The sequence below is a fragment of the Salmo salar genome, chromosome ssa09 (assembly GCF_905237065.1).
Source record: "Salmo salar chromosome ssa09, Ssal_v3.1, whole genome shotgun sequence".
Classification (NCBI taxonomy): Eukaryota; Metazoa; Chordata; class Actinopteri; order Salmoniformes; family Salmonidae; genus Salmo; species Salmo salar.
Window position 1 is genome coordinate 123,572,204 of NC_059450.1, and position 14,248 is coordinate 123,586,451.

Here is a 14,248-nt window from a genome sequence, read left to right on the forward strand (position 1 = left end):
AACCAATCACAGCAGGTGATCCTGACTAGCCAAAAATGACCTGCCAACTTAAGTGTCCTGGATTCTGCTCTTGTGAAATCAATCCAGACACTTTACACATGGCTAAAGCATGTTTTTCTTTTTTTTGGAGCAGACTAATGTCATACATCAATAAATAACACCCAATAATAAGCAGACAAGGAGAAACCAAAGATGGTATGATAAACTTTCTTTGAAGAGACGTGCTCAGGGATACAGATTTGTTATGGACATGAAACATTTTGCTTTTAGATCAATAATATATTACACAAAAAAACACAATATTTTGCCCAAGGACAGTCCTCTAATTGCAAGGCTGAGGAGACCACATAGTTTGGAGGGTATTCCTATGTCTGCAGGTATGAGTCTGTCAGAGGTTGGTCCTGATAGGCTAAGGGAACTGCTTGACTTTGGTGTGTCAAGAGCTGTCATCAACTGATGGAAGACATTGTAGTGCTTGGGGTGATGCCCTTTAGCTGCTGCTGATGGATTGGAGGCCAGGAGCCCGAGGCTGCTTCGCTGCAGAAAAGTCACAGGGTCTCCGGTTCTCAGTGTAGCCATAGAGTTTCCTCAGGGCCACGCGTGCCGCCTCCTCCTCCGCAGCCAGAACGGTCTCCCCTGGAGCCTCGGAAAGGAGCTTCTTATCACTGAGGACACACACACACTCACTCAGTAACATGATCAACAAACAAATAACTACCGGCAGAACACTAACACATACAAAGAGTTTGTCCTGACCAGAAAAAAACACTTTAGGTCCTGGGACACAGCGTATTCCTGGTCAGGAAAATCTCCTGGCTTTATCAGGAGGCGTACTGATGGGAGTGACCAGTGAGGCATACCTGTACAGCCCTACGAAGTAGAGTGGGAGCACAGTGCCGGTGCCGGCCGACCTGGTGAGGCGAGGCTCTGGGAGGGCCATGTTCCTCTTGGACAGCTCCTCCACCAGCAGCCCCATTGGGTTTACCACCGACCACATCTCAAACAGGTCTTTCCCTACCAGCTGAGTGAGCAGGAAATCCTGGAAGGAGAGAAGAGGGCATGGGAGGTGTGATCATCTTCAGCTACACAAACAAACTAATGTAAATTTGAGATGATTAATCATGACTGTTGAGATGGGTGTGTTGAAATTTGTAAGAATCTTCTTACCCGAAGGAAAAGTCCTGCTCTCTCAGCTCCGCTGCTCTCCTGGAGTGCTCCGATCACAGCGAGGAATGTACTGTGCAATACCTCGTCAGGGACCGGGAATTGAGCGCTCATAGTTAGGTCCTCGATGGCGAGGTTCCGCGCCACATGGCACACGACTGGATGACTGGTCAGGTGCGCGACAATGGCGACCACTCCCATGCTGGGCAGGCTAGGGAAGCTGGCCCTGCACCAGTCAGACAAGAAGCTCTTGGTGAACTCCAAGCCCTGTGTGTGCAGCTGAATGTTGTCCCCCAGGACCAGAGCGGCCATTTCAGAGTCTACGCCGAGTGCATGCCTCCTCTCTTGCTCTGACTGAATGTAACAGGGGTTCACGAAGGCTGTCTTCAGGAGCTCCGGGGAGAAACTTTCTTTAAGGCGGCTGCTGAATGCCTGGACTTCTGCATGGTAGTCCCAGTTAGGTTTTTGAGCACTAGGAGACAGAACATAGGGAAATTCATAACGAAGATCACGGTGCATGCAATCAGTATGTAGCTAAGATACTGACAGGTGTATAAAATTGAGCACACAGCCATACAATCTCCATAGACAAACACTGGTAGTAAAATGGCTCAGAGACTTTCAACGTGGCACCGTCATAGTATGCCACTTTTCAAACAAGTCAGTTTGTCAACATTTCTGCCCTGCTAGAGCTGCCTCGGTCAAATGTAAGTGCTGTTATTGTGAAGTGGCAATGACTAGGAGCAACGGCTCAGCCGCAAAGTGGTAGGCCACACAAGCTCACAGAACGGGACCAGCGAGTGCTGAAGCGCGTAAAAATCATCTGTCCTCGGTTGCAACACTCACTACTGAGTTCCAAACTGCCTCTGGAAGCAACGTCTGCACAATAACTGTTCGTCGAGAGCTTCATGAAATGGGTTTCCATGGCCCAGCAGCCGCACACAAGCCTAAGTTCACCATGCACAATGCAAAGCGTTGGTTGGAGTGGTGTAAAGTTCGCTGCCATTGGACTCTGGAGCAGTGGAAACGTGTTCTCTGGAGTGATGAATCACGCTGCACTTTTTAAAATATTTTTTTTACCTTTATTTAACTAGGCAAGTCATATTAATGGCCATGATTTTGGAATAACATGTTCGACGAACAGGTGTCCATATACTTTTGTTCATGTAGTGTTGTCTGTTCTATATTGGCTAGCCAGCTAATTTCAGTATTTATTGTCAATTGCTCCAGATTCTATAGCCCATGTCCAATCGATTGTCAAATGGATCCTATTAAGATAATTTTCATTTAACCATTATTTAACTAGCCAAGTCAGTTAAGAACTCAAGAACAAATTCTTATTTACAATGACGGCCTACCAAAAGGCCTCCTGCGGGGACGTATAGTATTGCATTAGATAACGAACAGGTGCACTGAATTTTACACAAAATGGTTGAATTATCAAGCTAACCATGAACACCAATGGCCTTGACCCCTATGATACCAAGATAACCTTACCTTACTAAGCTAGCATTTTACATACCGTGGTTTAGGTGGTGGAGGCCCTTCTATCTTCAACTTTCTTTCCATCAAAAGAGTATATGCTTTCATCCATCGCTTCTTCTCTCGGGTCTGTGTAAGGAGTACATTTCTACAAACATGTTGATAGTGAATTCCAAATGTTAGCACACCACGATTTACAATGTATCCAGACGCCATGACAGTTTTCTGATGGTGTGTAACTATGAAAACCTTCCGGAAAGCAACCATAAAGCGCCAAATTAGTTCCAGATTAAAAACGATGAGAAGATAGACGTGGTTGCATTTTACGTTGTAATAACATAGTAATAACAATATACTTAATACTTAAGTGTTAGGCAGGGAGTAATGACCTACATTTAGTTCAACTAGTAATTAATTACATTTAGCAGTAGCTTGGTGTTTAATAGGCAAAATCACTGTGTTTAATAGGCTAATTTACACATTCTGTTTACATCTGATCACAGGGGTGATCTGTTCATGCAATTTTTAGTCTATGACATTTCAGATTTAGATGTGATAATCGTTCATGAAGTAGTTTGGACGTAGGGAACTACTTTTTCTAAGTCACTTTAGTTAAGCTATATTTTTCTTAAGGGTAACTTTAGTGTAGTTTAACTTATTTCAGTGTGAAGTAATTGGTCAACTATATTTTCAGAGTAGCTTCCCCAACACTGCTAATTAATACCGGTAATAACTAATATAACTAAACTCAAACATCCAAATGAGCTATTTTGTCATTTATTCCAATAAAATTACATGACTCAGCATAATATGCTGAAAACTACAACCAATTTGATAACATTGTGCTCCAGCCAGAAAGTTCTCGGTAAAAAAAAAAAAGGTAGTAACTGAAGATAAAATATGAGGAGAAAAAGCATATCATGCCTATGGCTTGGTGGATATGGGCCATACATAATGAATAAAATGGTGTAATAGCAACAGTGTGACTGTATATTTCCTTGCAGTACTATACATCAATTAAAACCATGAGTAAATTTTACATTATGTATTATCTTACAATATAACAGCAGTACTTCACAATATATATATATATATATATTTTAAAATCTTTTCAAATCATTCCAATTCCCAATAAATATTTAACCCATTTCGATGCGTCTCCACCGTGGCTTATGTTTTCCTTTCTTTAGACCTCTTATCTGTTGGAAATACCTCAGGAGCAATGATAACAACTGAGTAACATGAAGAAATATTTACAGCCGAGTCATTCTTTGATTCTTTAGCAAAAAAAAATGATATAGCATTGTAAAAAATAATTACAAGTACATGTATACAATAAAATTAAATGAAAACAAACATCCCATTACCCAAGAGCAAGGCTGTCCAGCACTGTGGCTAAATGCAGAGAGTACATTTTTCTAACATTTGACACATAGAAGGGGAGGGGAGAGGCTTTGTTCTCCACTCTCTGGCAGTGGTTCTGAGGAAAGGATTCTAGCGGCGCAACCAAACCCAGCTGTTGATAAGCCAGAAGGCTACGGTGACTGAGTACATGATCATTTCACGTTTGGTCCTCTCCTTGTTCTCCTCTTCTATGAGCTGGAGCCTCCGGTTCAGCTTGATGATCTACAGGCACACCAATGAAAATCACATCAACACCACCAACCAATATAGCCAAAACAAAAACAGCTACATTTATATACCTTCCGTAGAAGTACAGTCAAGACGTATTTAGGAGCAGACCTGACGTCGAAGTGTTGCTGCATCTACGACAGCCATGTCATCAGGAGCCATGGAAACATCCAGAGTAGTGTCTAGAGTGGCCAGGTTAAGCCTTGGGTGAAGAGAAATAGACCAAACACATCCTGGTTAACCATTTCTATCATGGATCAGGCAAGATTATATTTCTGATCGTTAATCATAATATGACATTGAAGTTCTCAGCTTAATGATCAATGATTGAACTGTTGTCAATGTATTTCTATTATAAATAAATTCACAATACATTGACAATATTATTCATTGCCCAACTATCTTTTCAACTAATATTGGAAACTTGATACATTGACAGCAGCGACACTCATCCTCTAACAATAACTATAGCCTATATCAGGGGTATGCAACTCTTACCCTACGAGGTCCGGAGCCTGCTGGTTCTGTTCTACCTGATCATTATTTGTACACACCTGATGTTCCAGGTCTAAATCAGATCCTGATTAGAGGGCACAATGAAAAGAATGGCGTGGAACTGGCTTGCTGAAGAGGTAGCCTAGTGGTTAGAGCGTTGGGCCAGTAACCGAAAGGTTGCTAGATCGAATCCCCGAGCTAACAAGGTAAAAATCTGTCGTTCTGCCTCTGAACAAGGCAGTTAACCCACTGTTCCTAGGCCGTCATTGTAAATAAGAATTTGTTCTTAACTGACTTGCCTAGTTAAATAAAGGTTGAAAATAATACATAAAAAAGGGTCAAGAGTTGAGTATGAGGGGCCTATATTATGAAAGGAAAGAGAGAGGAGGAAAAAGGAAGAAAGAGAGGAGTGAAGTCTACGTGCCAGGTGGAGTTACCTGGATTCATGCAGCGGGTTAGAGGTCGAGGCAGACCCCCCTCGCAGCGACGGCTTGCTGAAGAGGGCAGAAACAGGGAAGGGAGAGAGGAAGCAATAGAAAGAGATGGAGCAGCACACCAAAGTACAGTCTCCCACTTACAATCCCAAAGTCTCTCACATTCACTCTTGAACTTCATAGTTCCAATGTCTCATGACTTCGATCATGCAGTGTAAAACAGACCTCTGTAAGACTGCCAATATATTCATCTCCAATACACTAACTTCTCCTCGGAGTAGACGTCACTATATAGGTTGGCTGTTGACAATGCTTGATAATGGCCTTACAACACATGGATAGAGCAAGAATGGGACTCATTTAAAACTGACTGTTTTCAATGAAAATATGACTGAGTTCTACACACTACTCTCCTATCAACCAATTCAGTCAAGCTCTGAGTGAGGCCACAGCTCGATAAGAGCACATCAAGCAAAGTCAATCTTGATTTGCAATGATAAATATACATCATGACATATTAATAGTGTTACTGAATGTTAGAAATTACCAGGTGTTTCCTACCCATTGCCCCAAAATAAATTATCAAAATATGGTCAAGACAAATCATTTTGTTCATCGAGCAAATATCCAAATTCAATTATGACACATTTTTGAAATTGACCAAACAGCCGAGATTTGATGACCCTGTCCACACGAAAGAGACAACAGCAGGGACTTAATTGCCTCAGAGAGAATTAATACAATTGTACTGTATTGAATTGCGGGGTTAATCTCTGCACGGTGAGCAGAGAGGGAGAGGTCAGCCTAGAGATGACCTTAAGAGGGGTCATGGGATCACCTGCGGTGGTTCTCGTCCAGAACCTCCAAGACCTGCTGGTAGGCCCGGCGCGTGGTGGACTGGATGAAAGAGAGAACGCCGCTAGCGCTGTACAGGTTCTGTTCGTCCTCGGCCATGGCGAGAGGGGGTAAGGCGCGGAGAGGGGCTGGGGGGAACGGGGTCACACTGCCCCCACCAACATGAGTGGCCAAGCCAGAGAAAACAGAGCAGAGAGACAGAGAGAGTGTGAATAAGAGGGAGGGGAGAAAGACCATCCGCACTTTACCCACTGAGCAGAGATAACAGCCACCAAAGAGTGACAGAGATGGTACTGATGGGGTGATGCCAAACAGATCATACTAGTGCACCACTGAACTATACCTAACCCTCTACCAGGAAGGGAGATGCGGACACAAAAGCATGGAAAGGTCCTAATTAAAGATCCCAATGAATCATCCCCCACAAAGATGCTCTGAACAAAAGAGGATCCCCAAGGACTTTATATAGTGAAATAAGCTTTGAACAGATTAAATGGCTCTACGCCAAGTTTACTGTAAGGTGCCTCTCCCTGGTACAGTATAAAATATTAATATGTTAATAGTGAAGAGAATTAAGAGCAAGTTTTAGTACCATGCTCAGGACAGGAGGAAACTACACTACCTTCACAATGACACAGCATTGCAACAGCACAGGGTGCAGACCCAAAGACAACTACCAACCAAACAGGCTACAGAGTGAGCAACAACACCGTTGAGATACAGACACCAAGTCTTTATCACAACAAGCAGAGAGTGAGAGATGGACAAACAGGCCGGCAGACGGGGGAAAACCACTGGACAGATGGGAGGAAAAGGACAGGCTTGTAGAAGAGTGTGTGTGTGTGGTGGATGGTGCATGTCACTACTGGGGTGTGGTCCTCAGTTGATAGGCTACTTACGTTGAATCGTTTCTGGCAATCTGGCCATTGTGGCGGACAGTGGTGTTCTCGCTGGCTGAACGTTCCCGCCGCAACCGCCCTTGCGAACGCACCTATGAGAAGGGGAGAACAGTTAAATACTGATATCCTCTTCCTGTAAAATAATGACTTTGCCTTCACATTCAAATAAACTCCACATTCAGTGTAGAGGAGGTGTTTCTGTGAACTAAGATCACAAGACAAATGGCCTTGCCAGAGATCTGAACATTTGTGTAAGCTCGAATAACTAATGTCTAGGCTTTAGCTCAAAGGGATAGCACAGTCTTAAGTTGCTAGGGTGACCAGGGTTTGATACTGCTTGTTCGCACATGCCTGCCCTGGTCCATCACATCAACCCATCAGTACTTTCTCTGTCCATCTCTAGACTCTCCAGCCTCCACTACCTCCTCACTGGGCTGGGCTGGGGCTGCACTGCGCTCCATTTCCATGAAGTCCAGCGGCCGCTCGTTGAGGGTGAGGACACGAGGAGGAGTCTTCAGGGACAGGCTCTCTAGCGGGGTGGACTGGATCAGGTCCAGGTCTCTGGGCCTGGGGAACTGAGAGTCCTCACTGTCTCCTGAGAAGAGCAGTCAGGAGGGGTGTCACATAAGGGCCAATACAGGGTTATGTTTAGTAAGACTTGAAACCTAAAACAGTTTGCAATGGAAAATGAAACTCGTGTCTGGGAGAACATCAGCGATTTTGAGCCTAATGAACATGGCCCACGAGTATCAACACTACAGAGACCCTGTGGAGGACCAACGTGGCTACCTGACATTACGATCCTCTCTGGGACCTGCATCATGATGTTGTGCAGGTCATGTGAGCCTGCCTCGGGGTTGTCATGACCGTAGGGGCCAATTTTGAGCATCTCAGGAATCCTCATGCGCTGGCTGATGCCCTCTGTGTACTCCAGCTCGTAGTGGATGCGGTTCATCTCCGCCATCTCTGCAGTGGGAGAGGGGAATGCTGCTCCGTTCATTTGGCTGGAAAATATACAAAAAGCATCATTCACTTTCAATATCAGCAAACCCAACTAACTGGTTACACAACATAGTTTGGGATTCCCCTTCACAACAATAATACATTGACAAGCAAGTTTTACTTTATGTATTAATAGAAAAGGTGCTAAAAAATGTTTAGCCATGTAGCCACATATAGGCTTATTTTTAACTAATTATACCCCAGGAAACCTTGATGGTGATGGTCTTCGTCTTTGGATTAAAATATAACGAATGTTCGCGATGCTATCATGTGATAAGGATAAAAGGATCATCTAAATCAATGGCCTGAATGTATCTCCACTCTCCAAATGAGGTCCACTTACTAATAGCTAGTATTTTCACCAATGAAACCAAAACAGACATTGGATGGCTGAAATATCAGCAAAAATAGTTGTCTAGGTATCAAGCTGGCTAGCTAGCTAAGTTAGCTATCTAGATATGTTGGTGCGCTTAGTGTCTGTAATGTTTACCCATACAAAGCCCCGTAAATGCAATTCCAAATAGTATTTAGCGAGTAGCAAGCTAACTACTGATTGCGGCCTGACCAGATACTTTGAAATGTCGGTATGGCAGACAGTTATCTAGCACGCTAGCTAGCTTTTTGAAACGCAATTTCTAGATGGTAGTGGTAGCTACCTAGCTGGCCTTACCCTTCGGTTTATTCTTCTCCCATCAATTAAATATACGTGCAAAAATAAATATGGTCCAGCTGAAGATTACATTACAAATGATGTAGCATCCTTATATGTTGATTCCAGGAAGCTGAAAGGGACAACAACATACACTGCAGCCCTGAACGAATGTAATGGATGGGGACAAACAGGAAGTTGTTTTACGTCACATGAAAATGATTGTTCTTGGTACAGTAAAATACCTGTTATAATATCTGTTGTAATGAGTGTTCTGCAGTGTTGGAAAAAGTACCCAATTGTCATATTTGAGTAAAAGTAAAGATACACTACATGGCCAAAAGTATGTGGACACATGCTCATCGAACATCTAATTTCAAAATAATGGGCATTAATATGGAGTTGGTCCCCCCTTTGCTGTAATAACAGCCTCCACTCTCCTGGGAAGGCTTTCCACTAGATGTTGGACTATTGCTGCAGGTGCTTGCTTCCATTCAGCCACAAGAGCATTAGTGAGGTTGGGCATTGATGTTGGGCTATTAGGCCTGGCTTGCAGTCGGCGTTCCCATTCATCCCAAAGGTGTTCCATGGGGTTGAGGTCAGGTCTCTGTGCAGGCCAGTCAATTTCTTCCACACCGATCTGTATGGACCTCGCTTTGTGCATGGGGCATTGTCATGCTGAAACAGGAAAGGACTTTCCCCAAACTGTTGTCACAAAGCTGGAAGCCCAGAATCGTCTACAATGTCATTTTATGCTGTAGCATTAAGATTTCCCTTCTTTGGAACTAATGGGCCTAGCCCGAACCATGAAAAACAGCCCCAAACCATTATTCCTCCTCCACCTAACTTTACAGTTGGCACTATGCATTGGGGCAGGTAGCGTTCTCCTGGCATCTGCCAAACCCAGATCGTCCGTCGGTCTGCCAGATGGTGAAGCGTGATTCATCACTCAGAGAACCTGTTTCCACTGTTTCAGAGTCCAATGGCTACGAGCTTTACACCACTCCAGCAGACGCTTGGTATTGAGCATTGTGATCGTAGGCTTGTGTGCAGCTGCTCAGCCATGGAAACCCATTTCATGAAGCTCCCGACAAACAGTTCTTGTGCTGACGTTGCTTCCAGAGGAAAGACGATTTGTACGCGGTTTGCGCTTCAGCATTCGTGGTCCCGTTCTGTGAGCTTATGTGGCCTACCATTTTGCAGACTGAGCTGTTGTTGCTCCTAGACGTTTCCACTTCACAATAACAGCACTTACAATTGAAAGTCACTGAGCTCTTCAGTACAGGCCAGTCTACTGCTAATGTTTGTCTATCGGGATTGCATGGCTGTTCGATTTTATGCACCTGTCAGCAACGGGTGTGGCTGAAATATCCGAATTCACTAATTTGAAGGGAGTCCACATGCTTTTGGCCATGTAGTGTACCTTAATAGAAAATGACTCAAGTAAAAGTAAAAGTGACCCCGTAAAATACTACTTGAGTAAAAGTCTAAAAGTCTATGGTTTTATTTAAGTATCAAAAGTAAATGTAATTGCTAAAATATACTAAAGTATCGAAATTAAAAGTATAAATTATTTCAAATTCCTTAAATTAAGCAAACCAGACGGCACCAAATTCTTGCTTTTTTAATTTACGGATAGCCAGGGGCACACTCAAACATTCAGACATAATTTACAAACGAAGCATGTGTGTTTAGAGAGTCAGTCAGATGCGAGTCAGTAGGGATGACCGTGGGTGTTCTCATGTGCATGAATTTGACTATTTTCCTGTCCTGCTAAGCATTCAAAAGGTTTTTGGTGTCTGGGGAAATGTATGGAGTAAAAAGTACATTATTTTCTTTAAGAATATAGTGAAGTAAAAATAAATGTTGTCTTTCATGGTAGGTGCCTATTAACCATAGGTCAAAACATATTTGAGCTACAATCAGAGGATGGAGAAGAAGTGTGAGTAGGTATTTTATTTTTAATTTTTTAATTTCACCTTTATTTAACCAGGTAAGCAAGTTGAGAACAAGTTCTCATTTACAACTGCGACCTGGCCAAGATAAAGCAAAGCAGTTCGACACATACAACAACACAGAGTTACACATGGAGTAAAACAAACATACAGTCAATAATACAGTAGAAAAATAAGTCTATATACAATGTGAGCAAATGAGGTGAGATAAGGGAGGTAAAGGCAAAAAAGGCCATGGTGGCAAAGTAAATACAATATAGCAAGTAAAACACTGGAAATGTAGATTTGTAGTGGAAGAAAGTGCAAAGTAGAAATAGAAATAATGGGGTGCAAAGGAGCAAAATAAATAAATACAGTAGGGGAAAGGGTAATTGTATGGGCTAAATTATAGATGGGCTATGTACAGGTGCAGTGATCTGTGAGCTGCTCTGACAGCTGGTGCTTAAAGCTAGTGAGGGAGATAAGTGTTTCCAGTTTCAGAGATATTTGTAGTTCGTTCCAGTCATTGGCAGCAGAGAACTGGAAGGAGAGACGGCCAAAGGAGGAATTGGCTTTGGGGGTGACCAGAGAGATATACCTGCTGGAGCGCGTGCTACAGGTGGGTGCTGCTATGGTGACCAGCGAGCTGAGATAAGGGGGGACTTTACCTAGCAGGGTCTTGTAGATGACCTGGAGCCAGTGGGTTTGGCGACGAGTATGAAGCGAGGGCCAGCCAATGAGAGCGTACAGGTCGCAGTGGTAGGTAGTATATGGGGCTTTGGTGACAAAACGGATGGCACTGTGATAGACTGCATCCAGTTTATTGAGTAGAGTATTGGAGGCTATTTTGTAAATGACATCGCCGAAGTCGAGGATGGTCAGTTTTACAAGGGTATGTTTGGCAGCATGAGTGAAGGATGCTTTGTTGCGAAATAGGAAGCCATTTCTAGATTTAACTTTGGATTGGAGATGTTTGATGTGAGTCTGGAAGGAGAGCTTACAGTCTAACCAGACACCTAGGTATTTGTCCACATATTCTAAGTCAGAACCATCCAGAGTAGTGATGCTGGATGGGTGGGCAGCAATTGGTTGAAGAGCATGCGTTTAGTTTTACTTGTATGCAGTTGGAGGCCACAGAAGGAGAGTTGTATAGCATTGAAGCTCGTCTGGATGGTTGTTAACACATTTTACATTTTAGTCATTTTAGCAGACGCTCTTATCCAGAGCGACTTACAGTAGTGAATGCATAGATTTCATACATTTTTTTTTTTTTCTTCCTGTGCTGGCCCCCCGTGGGAATCGAACCCACAACCCTGGCATTGCAAACACCATGCTCTACCAACTGAGCTACAGGGAAGGCCACAGTGTCCAGTGTCCAATGAAGGGCCAGAAGTATACAGAATGGTGTCGTCTGCGTAGAGGTGGATCAGAAACTCAAGACAAGAGGCTGGATAGGTAGAAAGAGAAAGTTGAGAAGAAGAGCAAGAAACTGTAAATATTGTTGAAAGTTGGAAAGTTGGAGTTGGAAAAGGAGAAAGAGAAGTTAGATAGGAAGAATAAGACAGTGGAAAGGTTGAAAGTGGATGTGAATAAGAGAAGGTAGAATATTACAGGAACAGGAGAGATGATGAAAAAAGACAGAGAATGAGATGTTAATCTTATTCTTCCTCTACAAAATAAAAGTAGATGTCGAAGAGAAGGCAGAGGAGATGCAGAAAGTGAAGGTGGAGTGGAAGTGATTGAAGGAGAAGATGAAAGAGGGAGAAAGAAGTGGGGAGAGAGGGAGAAGTTTGAGAAGGGAAAGAGCAGGATGGAGAGAGAAACACACACACACACACACACAGCCATTAATGTCCCACTCTGCACTCAGTACTGTGAGCCTACATTTGAATTAACAAATGAGAGAACTGCAAATTTGCGATGTAGGGCAGTCTCCTATAATACATAGCTATTAATAAATTCACGACAACAACACTGGAGGTCGCTGTTTCTAACTCAACGAGTTCTAATATAAACGTCAATAAACTCTAATAAACCACTATTAAATAAGCCTACAGGTTCCAGAGAAGAAAAAGGAGGAAGATGTCAAAAAGTCTTAGGGTTGGTACACTTTTTTTGATCTCGTAAAAAAAAGGCCGTGAATGGATCAATAATCAAACCAATCAAAAGGCTACACTTTTCATCGATCAAAATACAGCAAAGTAGAGATCGATCTCATTAGTAATGATAGGGACCCTCTAGTGGTCGTGGGTGGTACTCCGGCACTCTTGTGAATGGAGCCCATACGGTGAAGGGGGATGCAAGCTGAGGGACAACAAGTCCCTCTCTCAAGCTCTCTAGATACGGTACAATCTTGTGGCTGGAGACGAAGCATTGTAGTCTTGTTTCGATGCGTTTTCAGTCCGAGACAGGATGCACATCATTATTTGACGGGACTATAGGAGATATACCTTCACCACATCATTCTTTACTTTGTGGTATTCTCTGTGTGAATTAATAATGTTCTTGGACATTTTAATGTGGTGTATGATAGCACTGGACACCACGCGCATCGCATCATCTCTGGAGTTACAGCCTGACATGTGAGTGAATTTAGAGTTGCACGACTATTTTATGTTGAATCATCTAATACATGAGCACACTATAGCCTTCATGTGACACATGAACATTTTAATCTGTAAATAGTCAAATGAATAAATGCTTCGTTTGGTATTTGCGGCTCTTCAATGGAAATGTGTTATTGCAGCATGTTTCAATAGGCCGGGCTACTTTTGGTTAAAGGGATCAACCACAACAAATCATGGTTATTAGGCTTTGTTGTCACTGTTTTCTACTGTTGGATACTAACTTTATATATCTGTATCATTTACTCTGTCTTTTTTGACTGGATGCATTTGTCCTCTAGGCGTCGCTCTTTGTGCACCTCACGTAAAATAAACCATATTATACTTTACCCCGCAAACATGACCACTATTATACTGAGGATGTAAAGGAATGTGCATTTCTCAAGAGACTTCCCGAAAAGAATGAGCGTGTGCAGGACTCGCATGAAAGAGGGTTTTTACATGTAGCAGCCTTATACTTCTCTCAGCTAATTAACCTAGCCTGCTGTCTATCGAACCCAGATGAGGTGTTCAGATGCAGAAGTACACCTTTGGACAAAAGTGTGTTATAAATCCCTGTTCTGACAACATTTTGATATATTTATGACGGTATGTAGTTATTCAGATTTTCAGCTGCTGATTCCCTTAGCATTTTAACTGGCGGACAGACAGACATGCACCAAGTAATGCACGAACACACACACACACACACACACACACACACACACACACACACACACACACACACACACACACACACACACACACACACACACACACACACACACACACACACACACACACACACACACACACACACACATTCTGACATGTTTTCTCTTATGAAATTGTAAACTGGTATTGCCTGGAGGGTTTCATTGGTTGTTTATTGGGTATCTGGAACACTGTCCAAGTCTAGCAGAGTATTTGAGAACATGAGTCTAGGGAATTCTAAAGGAGAACAGACCAAAACCCAGACTACAGATGCAGATAGAATGGTTTTACTTTACATTATGGAACCACAGCAGGTAATGCACAAGCCGTATGGAGTGCCTTGAGCTAAACAATGAGATACTCCTAACAATGGCCAGTTGTCATT

The 14,248-nt window shown here is 42.9% G+C and overlaps 3 protein-coding genes across 5 annotated transcripts in view; 1 reads left to right on the top strand and 2 right to left on the bottom strand.

The window, feature by feature from the left end:
- Nucleotides 1–191: 191 nt before the first annotated feature.
- Nucleotides 192–2,948, bottom strand: LOC106612565 (39S ribosomal protein L44, mitochondrial-like). The gene is made up of 4 exons (XM_014213834.2): nt 2,687–2,948; nt 1,168–1,636; nt 861–1,039; nt 192–665 (listed from the first exon to the last, which is right to left on the bottom strand). The coding sequence occupies exons 1-4, from the start codon at nt 2,911–2,913 to the stop codon at nt 491–493; spliced, it is 1,050 nt and encodes a 349-aa protein (XP_014069309.1). The 5' UTR covers nt 2,914–2,948; the 3' UTR covers nt 192–490.
- A 459-nt stretch (nt 2,949–3,407) lies between these two features.
- LOC106612566 (mitochondrial fission factor homolog B) lies at nt 3,408–8,816 on the bottom strand. Of its 3 annotated transcripts, XM_014213835.2 has the most exons (8): nt 8,634–8,816; nt 7,751–7,965; nt 7,384–7,556; nt 6,962–7,053; nt 6,046–6,210; nt 5,211–5,267; nt 4,390–4,480; nt 3,408–4,272 (listed from the first exon to the last, which is right to left on the bottom strand). In XM_014213835.2, exons 2-8 carry the CDS (start codon nt 7,959–7,961, stop codon nt 4,141–4,143), a joined length of 921 nt encoding a protein of 306 aa, XP_014069310.1. In that variant the 5' UTR covers nt 7,962–7,965; nt 8,634–8,816; the 3' UTR covers nt 3,408–4,140. The 3 variants fall into 3 exon arrangements, with proteins under 3 accessions (XP_014069310.1, XP_014069311.1, XP_014069312.1); XM_014213836.2 differs by lacking the exon at nt 6,046–6,210 and having other exon boundaries at nt 8,634–8,803; XM_014213837.2 differs by lacking the exons at nt 5,211–5,267; nt 6,046–6,210 and having other exon boundaries at nt 8,634–8,802.
- Nucleotides 8,817–12,827: 4,011 nt separating this feature from the next.
- Nucleotides 12,828–14,248, top strand: part of LOC106612564 (multiple epidermal growth factor-like domains protein 6) — a 112,872-nt gene continuing 111,451 nt past the window's right edge. Inside the window, exon 1 of the mRNA XM_014213832.2 lies at nt 12,828–13,128. Within this exon, the coding sequence (XP_014069307.2) occupies nt 13,046–13,128 (83 nt within the window). The 5' untranslated portion in view covers nt 12,828–13,045. The remainder of the gene's footprint in view (nt 13,129–14,248) is intronic.

What these genes read in the sequence shown, in the direction of transcription:
- LOC106612565 (XM_014213834.2), bottom strand. Translation starts at nt 2,913, where the DNA reads ATGGTTGCTTTCCGGAAGGTTTTCATAGTTACACACCATCAGAAAACT. An exon ending in GAGCAGGACTTTTCCTTCGG is followed by an intron (nt 1,040 to 1,167) that starts GTAAGAAGATTC and finishes CTCTCCTTCCAG; the next exon opens with GATTTCCTGCTCACTCAGCT. An exon ending in TACTTCGTAGGGCTGTACAG is followed by an intron (nt 666 to 860) that starts GTATGCCTCACT and finishes GTGTGTCCTCAG; the next exon opens with TGATAAGAAGCTCCTTTCCG.
- LOC106612566 (XM_014213835.2), bottom strand. Translation starts at nt 7,961, where the DNA reads ATGAACGGAGCAGCATTCCCCTCTCCCACTGCAGAGATGGCGGAGATG. An exon ending in CTGGACGAGAACCACCGCAG is followed by an intron (nt 5,268 to 6,045) that starts GTGATCCCATGA and finishes TGCCCTCTTCAG; the next exon opens with CAAGCCGTCGCTGCGAGGGG. An exon ending in CAGCAACACTTCGACGTCAG is followed by an intron (nt 4,273 to 4,389) that starts GTCTGCTCCTAA and finishes GTGTGCCTGTAG; the next exon opens with ATCATCAAGCTGAACCGGAG.